This window comes from Corythoichthys intestinalis, chromosome 16 (genome assembly GCF_030265065.1).
Source record: "Corythoichthys intestinalis isolate RoL2023-P3 chromosome 16, ASM3026506v1, whole genome shotgun sequence".
NCBI lineage: Eukaryota > Metazoa > Chordata > Actinopteri > Syngnathiformes > Syngnathidae > Corythoichthys > Corythoichthys intestinalis.
In genome coordinates, this window is record NC_080410.1 from 7393480 (window position 1) to 7413364 (window position 19885).

Consider the following 19885-nt stretch of genomic DNA (forward strand, 5'->3'; position numbering starts at 1 on the left):
TGACATCGTGTTTGATTTAATAGTTTTTATGAAAAACACTTCATACCAATGTATTAAATTTTCAAATTGAGAAATACTTGATTCGCTATTTTCTGGGAGTGCCTTTGACACTTTTGAACAGTGAAGCAGAAGGTCACATGTGTGACCAGATGCCAGGCAAAAGATGGCGCTCAAGTGTTCAAGTTGTAGATAAAATAAAAGAAGAAAAAACTAGGAATATGATAGGTCGAAACTTTGGCGGACTTTAGACTTCGTCACTTTGGTTTTTTTTTTTAATTACATTACTTGAGAAGGCCTCGTGATTTTACAGTTTGGTATTTGCTGGTTGAGTGTGACAGCGTGGGTCGCCTTTTGTCTTTCTTTTTGGTGAGTTTTCAGCTTCGACTGTCACTAAACATTGCAATAACGATCTCAAAGTTAATATTTATGTCTGCTTAGACCCCGTTTTGCATTTTGAACGTGTATTTTAAAATGCAATGTGAATTATGCATGCCTTATTGTTTATGGCTGTCTTCATATAGCTTTTAAGAAGGAATGCGTTTTAATAATCTTGGTAATGACGCGTTGGTTAGCAAGTAATTTGCGATATTTATCTAAAAAAAATAAAAATAAAACGCTTCATGGATATGAGTTGTACAGCTAGGAATTTGTCTATTCTATGTGAACCTGACATTTACGAGGACACATTATGTAAGCCACCAGTGAACGTGGGTTAAGATTGTTTTTAACTCTTGTATTTGTTTTGCCAATGCAACGGTCCAAAGTTTACTCCATGGAGCCCCAAGTGTCGCAACAAGCAACGTTTATCTTTAAACTTGTGATTATTCAATAAATATTTCCTTTGAAATTATCTCATTGCCTACCATTGACGTCGCTAGACGTCCAGTCCAATGGACGAATGTTCATTCGCCTTTCCCAGTCAAAATGGATTGGACGTCTAGCGACGTCAGTGGCACTGAAAGATGAGCATTTACAGCCAGTCTTCCCAGTTTAAATGATTTTTACATCTACGTTTTCAATGCGTTAACAGTAATATTGTTATTTTATAAGATATTGCCAGATGTCATTTTCACTGTAATATCTGGGAGAAAACAATCCGAATCCTTTTTATTGTCAAAAGTGAAATCAGACAGTCATAAATTTATACAGACATGATTATTTGCTCTTTGGCCATTGACATAATCTCAGATTAACTGAAATTCTTTACGTTTCAAACCAAATGTGTGCAGAATTAAAGTGTCCCCCGGATGAAGATAGTAGATGAACAGATGTAACAATCACACAAGTTCCTTTAATCTCAGTTAGGGGTGCACGATATCCATTTTTGAAACTGATACCTATATCGATAACTTCCTGCTTCTCAAGGCTGATACCGATACGATAACCGGTAATATATATGTAATTTCTCAATGTACATTCACCTGAGTTTTTGAACACCTGTCGGTAAAAAATCCTAGTGGTGGGTTCAGCATAGATTTGCCTTTGACCTGACCAGAATTTTCATGATGACATGAAAGTTATTATGATGAACAAAACAAAGACAAGAACAGTTTTGACTTCTAATAAAGTGCCCATATTCATTTTTTCAAATAAATGTAATTTGAGTCAGTCACAATCAATCAGTCAATATCGTGGACAATGTGTTCCCCTAAACAATGAGGTCTGAACTAAAACATAAACCCAGCAGGTATTGTGCTTTGTCATTAGATAAAAACATTTGGTGCTACAGGACTACAGACTACTGTTGTGGTCTTGGTCCATGAAACAACTTTCTTAACCTGGCAATGGCCTCTCAAGAACTTGTAAACACTTTAAAATGCAAACATTTGCTAATTGCCATAGTAAGGTATATAACTCAGTGATGGAAAAATGCGGCTTCTAGAACAGTAGCAAAACAGGAGTGGAAACAAATGCACATATTCCAATCCACCGACACCGTGCCAAAAATATTATGTATTATCCGGCCTATTACCGTATTGGCCTGAATATAAGACAGTGTTTTTTGCATTGAAATAAGACTGAAAAAGTGGGGGTTGTCTCACATTCGCGGTCTAGACGTTATACCCATTCACGACGCTAGATGGCGCCATATATCATTGAAGCGATGTTCTGTCATGACAGATCTCAGCTACTCTCAAGTTTAACCAGTTTGCATTATTTTATTGCAATGTTTTTCCTTATTCAGATTTGTTTCAAGACTACAGTTACAGTTAGACTTCACTTTGATGGTTAATGCAGTTATTGCAATTTTGTTGTTTTATCACAATAGATTGGTTTATTTACATTTCAAAAACCAGAAGCCATTCATTTACGAATGTGATTGCACTTTAGTTTACATATTTAAATGTTCAGATATTAACATTTGAATGAGGTAAAACAACATGTTTTTTTCTTAAATATATTATAATCATTTGTTTCAGATGTACTGTAATTATTTTCTGTTTAAAAATCAATTTGCCGTTCAAAAAGTCTTTTTTCCAACTTGAGTCTTGAAAAAGAGGGGGGTCGTCTTATAATCAGGGCTGTCTAATACGGTAATAATGTCATTGGATTTATTTGGATGACGTCCTAATTCCTATTATTGGACCGATAATTATAGTGCACCTCTAATGTCAGTCCAATTTAGAACCATTAATGTTTTCCAATTCAAATCTGGTTGGCATTGTCAAGATTGGATGATGACATCAGAACACTGCTATTTATTCTCAAACTCATGGATTAAGAATGGAATCCTTATCCTCATTATTAGATCAGCACTGTGCAAGAACAACAACAATGTCTTTCATAAACGGCAATCATATCACAAAGGATTCATGGGACTCTCACAACAAGATGATGCTGGAGCCACTGGCTATCAATGATGCTGAGGTCAGTAATTATGGAACTATGTTGACTATTATTGGAACATTATCATACTCTGGTTTGAAATTAATGCTAAATGAGGCTGTCACAGTCTCATCATTCAGTATTAACCTCAATTGCTGTTTTTTTTTCCTGTTTACATTTGATGTAGTGCTCCAATGATTAATCCATTAATTTGAGTAATTCGATTAGGAAAAAAGCTTCGCATCAAATTTTGCTGCTTCGAGTATTCGTTTAATTAGAGTGGCGTTGTAATGGTTTATTTTGAAAGTGTTTGCATTTGGTTTTATTGATTTGGGTGGATACACTGCCCTCCAGTGGCAACAGTGAATATGACATAACTCCTTTTACATAGCTGAATCCAGCTGCTCCCTGTAAAAACCAACATGAGCTAAGTTTTTGTTTGAGCTAATATGTTATTTTGTATCCATTCACAATTTAATTTATTGGTATATTTAGAGGTTTTTTTGTGTAAATATGTGTTTGAATGATTTGTTAAGAGCAGTGTAAAAAAAAAAAAAAAAAAAGTATTTTATAGCATTTAAGCTAGCGGAGTTTTGCTATGCAAGTTAGCCAATTGTTCTTTTGTTGTACTTAGATCCCAGGTATTTTAATTTATTTTTAAGTGAAAGTGCAATCAATACTGCATAGTTTGAACAAAGTCGGTGGTCTTGTGTCAATCGAACTTCATAATTTTTCAATGTGTGGATCTCAGACTGTGGAAAAATTCAAATATACCAAATTGAGTTTCAATTGTTATTAGTATTGCACCAATATCTGTACCGATACAGCACTAAAATGACATAATCGGTATCGATGAGTACTAAGAAATAACGTGCTGATGCTGTGAAATATATACCGTATTTTCTGCACTATAAGGCGCACCTAAAAGCCTTCAATTTTCTCAAATATAACAATATGCCTTATAATCCAATGCGCCTTGTATATGGATCAATATTGGTTAATCATGGCATGACATTACCTTTAGTGCAGCTTCATCTAATGGATGCATAACACAACCCCAACTACTACTACGACTACTAATACTGCTGCTGATGCTGCTTATAATGCAGTGCGCCCTATATATGAAAAGTTTTAAAATAAACCATTCATTAAAGGTGCGCCTTATACTGCGATGCACCTTATAGTGCGGAAAATATGGTACTTTTCAAGATGTAGTTTCCAAGCGCCTGGTTGCTCTACCAAAGATGTTGGCCATCTACGCACACAGTCCTAAAAAATGAAGCGCAACGTTTGTTGCCTCTTCCCAAGATGATGATGGGCGTCCAATCATCCTTTCGCCCTCATATTTCAAATGGATTGTACGCCTGCCACCGTCAACGAGTTAAGCACGGTCTGACTAAGCCATGATAGCAATTACCTTACGTTCAACTGAGTATGCAATAATTTAGTATTAATTTTTTTTTTCTTTAAGAAACATGGTATTCGGTAAAGTATCAGCATTGGCTTTCGATATCTGAATCGGACGGCAAAAAATTGTATTGGTGCAATGCTAATAGTAAGGTATAGCTATAGGTATTACAGTATAGCTACACTGTCCATAATAATAAGGTATAGCTATAGGTATTACAGTATAGCTACACTGTCCATAAAATATTCACTAACTTGATTTTATACATAGTCTATACTTTTGCAACTGCAACAATAATATCATCTTTCTGCAGAGTTTATGTTTTAGTGTTCTGTGAAAAAAAAGAGGAATCTGAGGCAGGATACATCTGTGTTTCAGGTGTTCTCTATCATTAAAAAAGAGAAGCACAGGCAGACATACGGGCTTGAGCTGATTGCTTCCGAGAACTTCACCAGCAGAGCTGTTTTAGAGGCACTTGGATCTTGTATGAATAACAAGTACTCCGAAGGGTATCCTGGTCAGAGGTATGAGAATCAACACATTTGTGAATAGATGTGTGACAATATGGTGATATACAGTCTTTCTATACTATATCCAGATAGGTTATCAATATGCTCCTGCCAAGAATCGATAAATTGTTTTCAGAAGGAGAGGAATGAATTTTTCCACTATACAAAAAATTTCCACTAGAATTCTATGTTGCCTCATTGGCTACCATTGACAGCGCATAGACGTCATAATGATATCAATGGGACAAGGGCTGCGGGGCCGATTAATAGCGGGCCTGCATTGTTGGCTTGGCCGTCAAAGCTGATCAAGTGAAATCACAGAGATATAGCTTTTCTCGTTGAAAATTCTTGTGAATAAATGCTTAAATCCCGGAATTCTTTATAGATATGGACGTAAAACAGTCTCGATTCTTGGTTAAAAACAAAGAAAAAAGCCGTGCAGTTCGCATTTATTTTACATAAATATGTCAAAGTACGATGCTAGTCGGTTAGTCAATGTGGCGGCCGCCAAATGTAAACAGAGCTTTTCCGGTGAAAATCCTTGTGAATAAATGCTTAAATCCCTGAATTCTTTATAGATACGGACGTAAGACCATCTCGATTCTTGGTTCAGAGCAAAAAAACGTGCAGCTAGCATTTATTTTAAGTAAATATTGCGAACTATGAGGCTGGTCAGTAAGGAAATTAGCAGCCGACATGAGTCAACAAAGACCTTTTTCCATTGAAAATTCTTGTGAATAAATGCTTAAATCCCTGAATTCTATAAACTGTAAATATGGACGTAAAACAGTCTCGATTCTTGGTTAAAAGCAAAAAACGTGCCGTTAACAATTATTTTATGTAGATATTGCTAAGTATAATGCCAACGCTGTAGCGGCTAATTTCTCCCATTGATTTTTTTTCACAAAATTTCAAAATGCTTGCATGGTACGAAAAATATAATTACCTTGGATCCTCGAACAAATCACTCCTGAGACAATCCTTCCTGTTTGTATGCTTTTGTACTTTTTCAACCTGAATCCGGCGTTGGATCCCTGCATGTGTTGACTAACCGCGACCGACTGCGAATAACTGAAGTAGACTGTAGGACAGCCCCCTACTTGAAGGCGTTGCACAGTGACTGACGGATGTGACCCGTCAATACAATTATGAAATCTATGGATTGCGGTAGATGTCCAATTCATTTTCAATTATTTAGATATTCACTGCTGTCAACGGCAGTCAATCATAAGTGTTCAAACCCAGTCATATCAGTTTAAATAAATCAAACACCTATCGTTCTCAATGGCAGGCAATGCGTGAAGAAAGACACAATTTTTTTTTTACAAGAATGATGCAATAATATAGTGCTGCTGTATTTGTTTACACAAATGTTGCACTGAAATGTTCTTTCTACAAAGGACAGTTTGTGACAGATTGTCCATGACAGTGCAAAACATAAAAGTTCATTTTTACATTTAGAAATGGTTTGATGTTCTCTTTAAAAGTGTGTATAGAATATCATAGATTTAATTTCCTGACCCATGTATTGGTAATTGTTGTATCGCTATATAGTGAGATAATCGTTGCTGTGAGCCTTGTGTTGCAAATCATATCAGGAGGTACCCAGAGGTTCCCACTCCTTCTTGTGAAATAGAATCATGAGTGCAGTTAGATTGAGTCTCGCTAATAAAATTGGGTTTTATATTCTCCATAATCTCTGAATTTTAGGTATTACGGTGGAACAGAGCATGTAGACGAGCTGGAGAGACTCTGCCAGAAGAGAGCGCTTGAGGCCTATGGTCTGGACTCTGACAAATGGGGCGTGAATGTGCAGCCTTATTCCGGTAACAATCTGTTTAAACATCTCTATTAAGAGTAGGGATGGGAATCGAAATCCGATTCCAATTCCGAACCGATTCCTAGTGTTTCGAGGCCTCGACATCACATTGCAAAAGCCTTAACGATCCCTTTAACGATTCCTAAAGTTGCGCATTGCCTCGTGACGTGACGTGTCTTGTTGTCCAGACGCATCAGACTAGCATGGCACCAAGAACCACTCGCTCCAAAGTTTGGCTACACTTCACCAGGAAAGAGGGTGAAAATGAAAGGTTACGATGGTTTAGCACGAGTATTGCAGCCATAAACATAACAATGACAGCACGTAGGATTAAACGCTCGAAGGTGTGTCATCACTTCACGAGGAAATATTACAACAAAGCGACTTGCAGTCATTGCAAGGTTGAAATAACTCCATCAAGAGGGAATAAGACTGTACTGTCCTCACCGAGACGCTAATGCTTAGTCCTGGCTATACAGCTAGCTAAACTCCCAAATGACGATGCAGAAGACATTGTGGCTTTCTCAAAAACAATAAATTTTTACATTTAGGCACTCCTATAATCGTCACACTTTTTCTGTTACAAACTGACCCCGGCCCCTTATCAGGGAAGAGAAAAGTTATGGGGCCCTCACAGGAAAATGTTTGGGGACCCCTGCAGTTTAACACATATTGCCAAAGGCAGAACAACAGCTTATATGCCAATATATACCAATATGTTTTATTTCTATTAGAAAAAGGTTTCAGTAAAATTTGCCACGAATTGCCACAGTTAACATTGAGGCTTTGGGCCTCTTTTGACCTCGTTGTGAGTTTGTAAGGTTGTGACTTCTGATTAAACAAACTCGATGCCAATCAAAACATTTGTTCTTCTTTTCCCCCAAATTAGAATCGATAAGAGAATCGATAAAGAATCGAATCGTTAAGCAATGTCGATAATGGAATCGGAATCGTAAAAATCCTATCAATTCCCATCCCTAATTAAGAGAAGCACTAATGATGAGCAGTTTGCATGTCTACCTCACAGTTCTGAGATATGGTGTTTGAATGTGGTTTTGCATGTTTATATGGCTTGCCTTTAGCATGATTAATTGATGTCTCCAAATTGTCAATTAGTGTCAAGTTGTTCTATATTTGCCTTGAAATTGGCTGGCAACAAGTCATGCTGGGAGAGGTGCCACCTCACGCATGACTGTAAGGATAAAGAGAAAATGGATTGATGTCTCTCAAATTGAGAAGAAATGTCAATGCTTCTCTGTGTAGGTTCCCCTGCCAACTTTGCTGTTTACACCGCCATCGTGGAACCACATGGTAGAATCATGGGCTTGGACCTTCCGGATGGCGGTCACCTGACGCACGGCTTCATGACTGAAAAGAAAAAAATCTCCGCAACGTCCATCTTTTTTGAGTCCATGCCATACAAGGTAATTACACACATTGTTTTGAGTACAGAACACCAAAATGCTTAGTCGGATAAGCAAACATTCATGTCAACACTGTTATGAATTGTACGCCCCTCCTTAAACCTAATTAAATTCCCTTGGTTTCAGTGGAAATTTACTCAATATAAGTGAAATTATCTGCCAGGGCTTGAAGTACATTTCACTCAGATTTCTTGAAATAACAAAAATAGCTAGCTGAAAATAAGCTTAACAAACGTTTTAACCCCTGACCCATTTTCATGCCTGTATGTATATAGAAGTTTCTGGTGAGAAGTTGTTCAAAGTGGTTTGGTTTCAGGTAAACCCCGAAACTGGTTATATCGACTACGACCGACTGCAAGAAAATGCACGTCTTTTCCATCCCAAACTCATCATTGCAGGTAATCTAGCAAATGCACATGCATTACATTTTTGTTTTTGTTTGTGCAATCTTATGCTTTTAAGTTTTTAAGTTATATTCGACATACAATACTCACATTGAATTTGAGTTTAATCCAAGTTCAGTGGTGAGTAAAAATGCACTCATGTTGCATAGGTTAAGCTTGAAAGTTTGAATTTCTATCTATCTTAATCGTTGCGGAAACTTTTGCACATAAACTCATCAATGAAATAATCAAACAAATGTTTCCTTTTTTTTACAGGAACAAGCTGCTACTCCCGTAACATTGATTACGCCCGCATGAGGCAAATTGCTAACGAGAACGGAGCGTATCTGATGGGCGACATGGCGCACATCAGTGGACTAGTGGCTGCTGGAGTCGTTCCTTCACCCTTTGACTACTGTGACATTGTTTCCACGACAACCCACAAGACGCTGCGTGGCTGCCGAGCTGGACTGATATTCTTCAGGAAAGGTCGTCAGCTCTCATTGTCATTAAGTCTTTGAAGCTATTGAAGATTGTTTTATTCTTGTCTGCTCTTCTCCAGGTGTCCGCAGTGTTGATGCCAAGGGGAAGGAGACTCTGTATAATCTCGAGTCTTTAATCAATCAGGCTGTTTTCCCAGGGCTCCAAGGTGGACCACACAACCACGCCATTGCAGGTTCTCCACCTACTTAAGATGTGTAGCTAATAATAATAGACCCCCGCCCCCTTTTTTTAGTTACGGTTGCTAAGCCGACAAGCTTCATGACTCCAACGGCACAAGCCATTGCAGGCAGACTCATAGTGTTTTCAGTGATTTATTTTAGTGTAATAGCAGTGGAATGTCTTCCAAACTGAGGCAAAAGGGTTTACAATTTGCAGCGCAGGATTATGCTGAAAATATAAACAAATTGTACCAAGCTATTGAGGCAAACACATACAGGTTCAAAACTTAGAGCAAGCAAAGGGTTGGGATACTAAGGTGTCCATTCACAAAATGTTACATGAAAAATAAGTCAAGGTGCTTATTAGAACGCTATGTCATAGACTTCATAATGTATTGGCGGGACACGGGGCTGACCGAGTGGAATCACAAGCAAAGAGCTTTTTTCGTTGAAAATTCTTGTGAATAAATGCTTAATCCCTGAATTCTTTATAGATATGGATGTAAAACAGTCTCGATTCTTGGTTAAAAGCAAAAAAATGCAGTTAGCATTTATTTTAGGTAAATATGTCGAAGTACGATGCTAGTCTGTTACTCAATGAGGCAGCCGCTATATGTACGGAGCTTTTGTATCGCTATTAGTGCCGAAAATTATTGTGAATAAATGCTTAAATCCCTGAATTCTTTATAGATATGGGCGTTAAACAGTCTTGATTCTTGGTTAAAAAAAGCAACAACAAAAAAACGTGCATTTATTTTACGTAACTATGTCGAAGAATGATGCAAGTCTCTCAGCTCTTTGTTGTGATAAGGGGGCTGCCACAATGGCTTTTTCCTCTGAAAATTCTTGTGAATAAATGCTTAAATTCCTGAATTCATTATAGATATGGACGTAAAACAGTCTCAATTTTTTGTTAAATGCAAAAAAGCCGTGCAGGTAGCATTTATTTTACGTAAATACTGCGAACTATGAGGCTAGTCTGTAAGGAAATTAGCAGCCGCCATATGTAAACAAAGAGCTTTTTACATTGAAAATGTTTGTGAATAAATGCTTAAATCCCTGAATTCTTTATAGATATGGACATGAAAGGGTCTCGATTCTTGGTTAACAGCAAAAAAAAAAAAAAAAAAAAACGGGCTGTTTGCATTTACTTTACGTAAATATGTCGAAGAATGATGCTAGTCCGTAGCGGTTAATTTCTCCCACTGATTTTTTTCACGTTACAAAATGCATGCATGGTACGGAAAATATAATGATTACCTTGAATCCTCGAACAAATCACTCCTGAGAAAATCCTTCCTGTTTCAATGTGGTACAGCTTTCGTACTTTTTCAATTCTAAATCAGGCGTTGGATCACTGGATGTGTTGACTCTGCGACCGACTGTGAATAACTGAAGCGGACTGTAGCGCGGCCCCTAAATTAAAGGCGTTGCGCAGTGAAGGTGGAATCTGACCCGTCAATCATTATGAAGTCTATAGCTATGTTTACTTAAGAGGAAGCATCGCTTTAATGTTACCGCACTCATAGAGCTGAGCCCGAGCAACTGCGAACGAAGACATGACGTTAACTAACTTTAGTTAGTAAGACAGCAATGACTTTTTATTAAGATATAATATTTGAAAACAGTAACTACAACTTATATCCAGTTTTATGAACTGGCTCTACTAAAGCAAGCATGCTAGCTAGTCAGCCTCTGGGGTTAGTTTAGTAAAGTTCAGTAAAGCTTCAGTAAAGTTGTATGGCAGTCGGATAACACTAACAGTAATCACCAAAATAATCAATAAGGGACAATTGGGGAATATTGAGTTTGTCTGATCAAGCTCACTTATCAACTGTTGTTAGGATGTATGATTGGCCAATGACCAATATGGGGGGCGGAGTTTGCGAAAGGTCAATTGCACGTTGAAGGGCAACAAGGCGGCCTGGCGACTGTTGATGTGCGTCCAGCGTAATGCTATGTTACCATTTTAACCAAATGGCCCCTGCATTGTAGTGCAATGGTTAAATTTTGGTTTGAATACAGTTTAAAACCGACACTTTGCTCAGTTTTTATTTCATTGCACCAATCCGTATATTAGGGGTGGGGGATATAGCCTCGAAATTATAGCACGGTTTTTCAATAAAAATTTGTGATGACGGTATGGGAATAAAAATGCTGAAAAATTTGTATGTAAATTGTTCTTTGAATTAACAGCATTTTACTGCACTCAATTTGTAATCCACCCTCCGTTTACACAATTACACTGCAGTATGAATAGCGCAAATATAGTGCAATGAATAACTGACATTTTGATATTAAAACAAAAATTGGCAAGTAGTGTTTAACTTCAGAAGTCAAGCGTATCAGAACATTTTAAAATCTGAACATTTTGTTTTTACATTTTAGTAACACAACATTTTGTTTTTACATTTGAGTAACAAGGGAAACCAAGATATCAAAGAAAGCTGCAGCAAGTGACGGTTATATATCATTTGTTCTTTCCATTTTAAATTGGCAATCAATAAGTATCATAAATAAATAAATGCTATATTTCTCAAACTCGTAATTTAGGATGAGATGAAAAAATATTAAATAGGAAAAATGGGCCAGAAGACTGGATTTAATTTTCATGTGTAATGTGTTGCGTATGCATAGCCCAAAAGTTGGGCAACAGGCATTTGTAAAAGTACATTATTGTTAGATGCCAAAATCAGTCTGACCTTAACTACAAAAACGATAAATACAGGGAGTCCCTGGGTTACGAACGAGTTCAGTTCCTACACAGACGACGTAATTCGAATTTCTGCGTAAGTCGGAATGAACCCTTTAAGTACCCCTAAACACCCTCTAAATCTCAAAATACGGTTTATCACAAAAATGAGTACACCACTTGCTTTTCTGCAGTATATCTTTTCATGGGACAACACTGACAAAATGACACTTTGACACAATGAAAAGTAGTCTGTGAGCAGCTTATATAATAGAGTTAATTTATTTTCTCCTCAAAATAACTAAAAAATATAGCCATTAATATCTAAACCCATGGCAACAAAAGCGAGTACACCCCTTGTTGTGCATTGCTGTCACCCCAGGAGGAAGCCTCTTCTGAAGATGGTACACAAGAAAGCCCGCAAACAGTTTGCTGAATACATGTCAACAAAGCACATGGTTCCTGGAACCATGTCCTATGGTCTGATGAGACGAAGATTAATTTGTTTGGTTCCGATGGTCTCAAGCATGTGTCGCGGCGACCAGTCATGCCTACCGTCAAGCATGGTCGTGGGAATGTCATGTTCTGGCGCTGCATGAGTACTGCAGTTGTCGGAGAGTTAAATTCCATTGAAGGGAAACATGAACTCCAACATGTACTGTGAAATACCGCAGCAGAGCATGATACCCTCCCTCCAGAAACTGGGTCGCAGGGCAGTGTTCCAGAATGACAATGACCCCAAACACACCTCCAAGATGACCACTGCTTTATTGAAGGGGCTGAGGGTAAAGGTGATGGACTGGCCAAGCATGTCTCCAGACTTGAATCCAATAGAACATCTTTGGGGGATCCTCAAGTGGAAGGTGGAGGTGCGCAATGTCTCAAATATCCGGCAGCTCCGCAACGTCGTCATGGAGGAGTGGAAGAGCATTCCAGTAGCAACCTGTGAAGCTCTGGTCAACTCCATGCCCAGGAGAGTAACGGCAGTTCTTGATAATAGTGGTGGCCACACAAAATATTGACAGTTGACATGTTGTATGTTAATATTGACAACTTTCACCAAGGGGTGTACTCACGTTTGTTGCCAGGGGTTTAGATATTAATAGCTATATTTTGAGGAGAAAATAAATTAAAACTGTTATATAAGCTGCATACAGACTACTTTTCATTGTGTCAAAGTGTCACTTTGTCAGTGTTGTCCCATGAAAAGATATATTTAAATATCTGCAGAAATGCGAGGGGTGTACTCACTTTTGTGATACACTGTAACTATCCAAAAACATGTATTATACGTCATTGTACTGTCCTCGCCAAGACATTACAGCTAAATCCTAGCTAGACAGGGAGCTGAGCTCCAAAATGACGATGTCAGACGTCCCTGTGGTTGGCTTACTTTATTCAGCTGCTCATGACATCAACACTTGCAGAAAGAAAACGAAAATAAAAATGACATCAGTTTTATCTTCAATAACAGCAATTCAAATTTGCGTTTACAACTAGCTGCTGATTCAGCAATAACAATCCACGCAAACGATTAGCATGTACAGTATCAGTTAGCGTTCGTTCATCAAAAACAATCACAAACTCTCCCCAAGTATTTCACCACAATTGAAAACGCACTATAAACAATACAGGTGTTGCCTCTGTGGATGCTTAACAAGCAACAAATGTGCGCATCTTTCCCTTCTCTCTCTCCCACTCTGTTGCTGGAGCTAATGCTCTCTCCCTCGTGTGTGCGCGTCCGCTCTTCTTTGTGTGCGCAAATATGTTCTTCTTCGTGTGCACATGAGCCCTTACTCGCGTGTGGAAGTACTACCTGCTCTGTGCTTCCTGCGCCAAAATAAAAGCATGAATAACAAAACAAAAGTCAACGTTATTTAAAAAAACAAAAAAAATACTGCTGACAAAATGGTAGACGAGACTCCGTTGTCGTAAAGTCGAAATCACGTCAGTAAATTGTAATCTGGGGATTACCTGTAATTTTTATTTTTTGTGTTACTGTCAAGAAATAAATAACAATAATAAATAATAGGTTTGTTTTGGTTGTGTGTGCATTGGAATGTGGAAACCTGAGAGGTAGAATTTTTTGTCATGACAAAAAGCAGGTTTTGGCAAAAATAAATGATACCTACAATCTTTTCATCGCAGCATTTCATTTTTTTATCTTTTTGTTGTACATGTCCAGGTGTTGCTGTGGCTTTGAAACAAGCCATGACACCAGAGTTCAAAGCTTACCAGATCCAGGTTCTTGCCAACTGCAAAGCTCTGTCGGCTGCCCTCGTTGAGCACGGCTACACGATTGTCACTGGTAGGTGTCAGGTGCTTTACTCAAGGGGAGGCCTAGCCAGCAACCACCCACTGTTTTCTACAAGTGCCAATCTGCCACGTCCCCTAAGTAGAGCAAGAAAACCGCACTCGCCACAGCGTGTTGGCTGTAAGCTTAAAGTTTTCAAATTTTTTAAAATGTTGAAAGTTACCGTATTAGCCCGGATATACAGTGGGGAGAACAAGTATTTGATACACTGCCAATGGGTTTTCCCATTGTGAGTGTATCAAATACTTGTTCTCCCCACTGTATTTTTTATTTTTTGCATTGAAATAAGACTGAAAAAGTGGGAGTCGTCTTATATTCGCGGTGTAGACATTATACCCATTCATGACGCTAGATGGCGCCAGATATTATTGAAGCGAAACTTGAGGAGTAATGTTCTGTCATGACAGATCTCAGCTACTTTCAAGTTTAACCAGTTCGCATTATTTTATTGCAATGTTTTTCCTTATTCAGATTTGTTTCAAGACTACAGTTACAGTTAGACCTCACTTTGATGGTTATTGCAATGTTGTTGTTTTATCACAATAGATAGGTTTATTTACATTTCAAAAACCAGAAGCCATTCATTTACGAATGTGATTGCACTTTAGTTTACATATTTAAAGGTTTAGATATTAAGATTTGAATGAGGCAAAATAACATGCTTTTTCTCTCAAATATATTGTTATAATCATTTTTTTTCCAGATGAACTGTAATTATTTTCTGTATAAAAATTAATTTGGTGTTCAAAAAGTCTTTTTTTCAAACGAGTCTTGAAAAAGAGGGGGTCGTCTTATAATCAGGGCTATCCTATATTCGGGCCAATACGGTATATTTCTGTTTGAAGGTGGTTCTGACAATCATCTGATCCTGTTGGACCTGCGTAGCAAAGGAACAGATGGAGGACGAGCTGAGAAGGTTCTGGAAGCCTGTGCGATCGCTTGTAATAAGAATACTTGTCCAGGTATGGTTTGTTGTTTTCTTAGGGTGTTGATCAATATACATGTACATAGAATATTACAATATTTTTTCATGCAGGGGACAAAAGCGCTTTGCGCCCCAGTGGACTGAGATTTGGCTCCCCTGCTCTCACCTCCAGAGGCTTGGTGGAAGACGACTTCAGGAAGGTGGCAGACTTCCTTCACAAAGGTGAATGACAGGCTATGGTAACAGTATAGTGATGTAAGCTAACAATGAAATCAATGTTGAGGCTAGCAGCGTTTGAATAAATTGCGCTACCTAACGGTGTTCTTTTCCTTAGTAGCGAGTAACGTATTTTCCACATTATAAGACATTTCTGTTTCCAGCAGCTGTGTGAAGGATGAATAGTAATAAGGTCATGAATCCAGTTGTGGCTAAACTGTAGCATATGACGGTTAGCAACCGTGTGGCTTAGTGTGGCTAACCCCCACAGCTCACCTGAACTCATCAGGGTTGACGAGTTTGGTTGAGGGGAGGGGGGCGTCACGCCAGCAAGTGAAAGCCGGGCCAATGTCTATTTTTGAGTGTTTTGGTAGCCTCCCTTTTTTTTTTCCTCCTGGGACAAAACATTTTGTCTCTTGTTGCTCTGCCATCTTTGCAGATTTTGCCTGAAAGCGTTCGCATCGACTTTTGTCTTTATAATGAATGGGGAAAGGGGGAAACTACTTATTCCGAAAAACAGTCAGCATATTTGTTTTTTTTTTTTGTGTGTGGCAGGGTTCCTACCACCCTAGTCAAAGTTAATTATTGCAGATGAAAGATGCAGACCCCCTCAAGATATACTGGACTGTCTCAGGAAATTAGAATACACAATATTCTAATTTTTTCCTGACTGTCTCAGGAAATTAGAATATTGTGTATTCTAATTTCCTGAGACAGTCCTGTATATATACACAGGACTGTCTCAAAAAATTAGAATATTGTGTATTCTAATTTCCTGAGACAGTCCAGTAAAAGAGGTGTCATTCAACTAGTTGTCAGTCGACATACTGTACAGTATCATCACAAATGTTATGAAAATATTTCATAAAGGTTGAAAAGTTGCCTAATGTTGCTTTAAGTCAGATTTTTGATAGATACAAAGAATTAGACTGTGATGTCATGTCATTATTTGCCGATATGGAACTGTAAAGGCCTGTATTGAAATACCACGGCCACGACAATGCGAGTTACGTCACAAGGCATCACTGAATTTGTTACACACTAGTGCTGCAACAATTAATTAACTCGAGTAATTTGATTAGGAAAAAAAGCTTTGGATTAAATTTTGCTCTCCAAGCATTCGTTTTGAAAGTGTTTGCATTTAGTTTTATTGATTTGAGTGGATACACTGCCTTCTAGTGGCAACAGTGAATATTACATAACTCATTTAACATGGCTGATTCCAGCTGCTACCTCTTAAGACCAACATACGGTTTTTGTTTGCGCTAATGTTTTTTTTAATGCATTCGTAAGTTAGTTTATAGCTATATTTAGTCGTTTTTTGTCAGAATATGTGTTTTAACGAATTGCTAAGAGCATTGTTAAAATAATGTTAGCATTTTATAGCATTCAAGCTAGCGGACTTTTGCTATGCAACTTAGCCAATTGTTCTTTTGTTGTACGAAGATCCTCATTTATTTATTTATTTTATACCATTTGAGGCTAAGTTCAGGTATTTTAATTTATTTTTAAATGAAAGTGCAATTCTGCATAGTTTGAAGAAAAACTCAGGAATTTTATTTTGAAAGTGCAATCTTACTAAGCCTTTGTTTGGCATGCCTAAAATTTATTCTGCAAAGCAATAAATGTTCCTAATCCGATTACTCGATTATTCGAACTAACTAGTTGATAGATTATTCGACTACTAAAACAATCGGTAGCTGCAGCCCTATTTACACACACACTAGCGTAGCTTTTGTGCGACGCACACACACACACACACACACACACACACACACACACACACACACACACACACACACGAACAACTTAGGTTACGTGTTACGACCAGTACATTTTGACAGAAAGAAGAGATGGCGAGTTCAGAAAAGCAAGCAGTAAAGTTAGAATCATGATATAGAACACCAAACCTTTCTTGTCAGACCGTGTCAAAGGCAGACTTAACTCTGAAAATCTATCTAACAGACTTTTAGTGTTTCTGTTCGCTAAAATTTTTAAGATTAAGCTATAAAGTTCCGTTTCTGTGGGAAAAATCTTAAATAATCGTATCGTATTACGATGAGAGTAAGTGAACTACAACTTGACTACAACTGACAGTGTGAGTCGCCTTTTTTAATGGCACCTCTGTGCTTCAGTGATTGGTTCTTTTAGATTCAGTCTGTGCTTGTTAGCCTCGCCTCTAGCATCGATTTTGAAATCCAGCCCAATATACAGAAGACCAGACATGTATCTTTTTAATGGCCTAAGTCGGGGTGGCTTGCCAGGCTAGCCATTGACAGCGATAGAAGTCCAAGTTGTTCAAATGGATTGGACAGCTACTAGTGACAAACCTACAGCAAAAATGACTGAACAACTAAACCTGCTAGCTGAAAGTACTAAACCAACTTGCACTTGCACAAAATGGCGAGTTAAGTCCCAGATGAATTAGAAAATGGTATGTCTGGAGTTGAATTAAAATGGGAAATTTTCTTTTCTAAACCCTCAGGAATTGAACTAACCTTGGAGGTGCAGAGAAGTCTGGATCCCAAGGCTACTCTGAAGGAGTTCATCCAGGCGTTGGCCCAGAAAGAGAATTTCCAGCAGCGTGTGACTGATATTAGAGCAGAGGTTGAAACTTTCGCTGGTCGTTTTGCCATGCCAGGCCTCCCTGAGCTGTAAACTCGGACGCTGATGTTTGTTGTTGGACTGATGCGGTTTCTGATGTGCAAATGTGTATTTTTTAAATGATGCGGTTAGACATGCTCTACACCGTCAGATCAAGATGGGTTTTGGTCTGAGCAGGTTTTTTGTTTTTGTTCAACTGTGTTTTTTTGTTTGTTTGTTTTTTGTCGCCGCTTTGCCAAGCTTTAAAACTCACTGGAAGCTCCAAATCAATTTTAACCTTAATAAAAGGTTTCCTGCTTCATAAGTATAAGTATAATTGACTTTATTTCATGTCATCAATCATCATGTAAATACAGGGGTGCCCAAGTCCAGTCCTCGAGAGCCCCTATCCAGTTTGTTTTCCATGTCTCCCTCCTTTATAACACAGCTGAATCAAATGACCAGCTCATCAGCAAGCTCTGCAGGAGCCCGATAATGATCCTGATTATTTCATTCAGGTGTGTTGGAGGAGGGAGACCTGGAAAACTAGCTGGATAGGGGCTCTTGTCTTGAGGACTGGACTTGGGCGCCCGACTGTAAAATATTGAACACCAAACACATTTGTGTTTTAAATCAGGTTGATTTACTTGCTATGTTTTATCCATACACATTAAAGTTTAAGAGCCAAATTGAAATCTGTCTGCATGTGTGATTCTCTCATTCTATCTAATAGCCTACACCCAGTGTTGTACAATATGACTGTATATATTGCCAAATAGATCTAAAAATAAAGAATCCAATGTATTTTTATATAAAATGCAACTATTTACAAAGGAGTTAAGAGAAAAGGATCATTCAGCTACTTCACGATCGTTACCAACCTAAATGGAATGGATGTGCATCGCCGTCAAAGACACTGAAACATTCAAGAACATGCCAAAAGCATTTTCTTTCCTTTTTTTTTTTTTTTTTTTACAAACAAAATTTAAACAGTATTAAGGTTTCCATAGATACAAAAAAATGGGGTATTACAACAATTTCTGTTAAATCACAAAAGCTACTTCAGTATTAAGGGAAAAAATTACAAAAATGAAAATATTTGCAAAAACATAAGATGTCTAAAAACTCAATACGAGGGATACAATTTTTTGGTGCGTATTAAAAAAATATGTATATATCAGGGAAAAAAACATTTATTTTAGATTAGTTAAAAAAAACTTTAATAAAACATTTTCTTATTTACTAACTACAACAACACATACTCTGGGCATTTTCACTCGCCCCTACCAGTCGAAATGGATTGGACATCTATCACCATCAATGTGATCTTTTGATAAAAATAACACATATACTTCAATCCATTAAACTAATTAGCAATTTAAAACAAACGAACAAAAAGCAAAAAATATATATATAATCCTAAATTATGTTGTTTTCCCAAAAGCCTCTGCTTAAATATGTACAGTGGTATGAAAAAGTACCTTTTGGAATTTCTCACATTTCTGCATAAAATCACCATCAAATGTGATCTGATCTGTGTTAAAATCACACAGATGAAAAAACTGCTTTAACTGAAACCAAACATTTATAGGTTTTCATAATTTAATGAGGATGGTATGCAAACAATGACAGAAGGTGGGGAAAATAAGTAAGTGAACCATCATATTTAATATTTTGTGCCTGGAATTTTACCCGAAGGAAAGACGAAGACAGACAAGGAAAGACGGGAAAAGCAGATGCTTATCGAAACCCGTCCCCCATCAGCCAGGGATGCACAAACAGCATATTGTGTAACAGTCCAGTCATAATCTTCACATTTCGTTCAAAAGTCATTGATTGCCATGGATTTTCACATATTGTCAGTTCGAGTGGGTTCATTGTATCAGTTGATGTCCAAGTAGGTGTAGGGAGGGAAGGCCGGGGGTGCCATGGAGGCTCGTGTCCGTTGTATCCGCTTCAGGGCATATCCTAAGGGCAATTGTTATGTCTTATTCTCTGACCCTGACATTTAATCATCCTTTGCTGTGAGAACATCACATCTATGATGTGTGTGCGCTCTGCGGTTATGACTGATTTTGGTCAATGTAATGTTTTAGCGCTGCATCACATGTATTCCATAGGCGA

The 19885-nt window shown here is 37.9% G+C and overlaps 1 protein-coding gene across 1 annotated transcript; it reads left to right on the forward strand.

Moving 5' to 3' along the window:
* Positions 1 to 249: 249 nt before the first annotated feature.
* Positions 250 to 18454, forward strand: shmt1 (serine hydroxymethyltransferase 1 (soluble)). Its single transcript, XM_057860523.1, has 12 exons — positions 250 to 366; positions 2750 to 2868; positions 4613 to 4758; positions 6454 to 6569; positions 7826 to 7986; positions 8303 to 8384; positions 8646 to 8858; positions 8932 to 9045; positions 13909 to 14031; positions 14883 to 14999; positions 15074 to 15184; positions 17664 to 18454. The coding sequence occupies exons 2-12, from the start codon at positions 2776 to 2778 to the stop codon at positions 17834 to 17836; spliced, it is 1449 nt and encodes a 482-aa protein (XP_057716506.1). The 5' UTR covers positions 250 to 366; positions 2750 to 2775; the 3' UTR covers positions 17837 to 18454.
* The last annotated feature ends 1431 nt before the right edge of the window (positions 18455 to 19885 follow it).

Bases quoted from the DNA above. Each gene is read 5' to 3' on its own strand.
- shmt1 (XM_057860523.1), top strand. From the start codon at position 2,776: ATGTCTTTCATAAACGGCAATCATATCACAAAGGATTCATGGGACTCT. The intron at 2,869-4,612 runs GTCAGTAATTAT...TCTGTGTTTCAG, and splicing joins TGGCTATCAATGATGCTGAG to GTGTTCTCTATCATTAAAAA. The intron at 14,032-14,882 runs GTAGGTGTCAGG...TTCTGTTTGAAG, and splicing joins CGGCTACACGATTGTCACTG to GTGGTTCTGACAATCATCTG.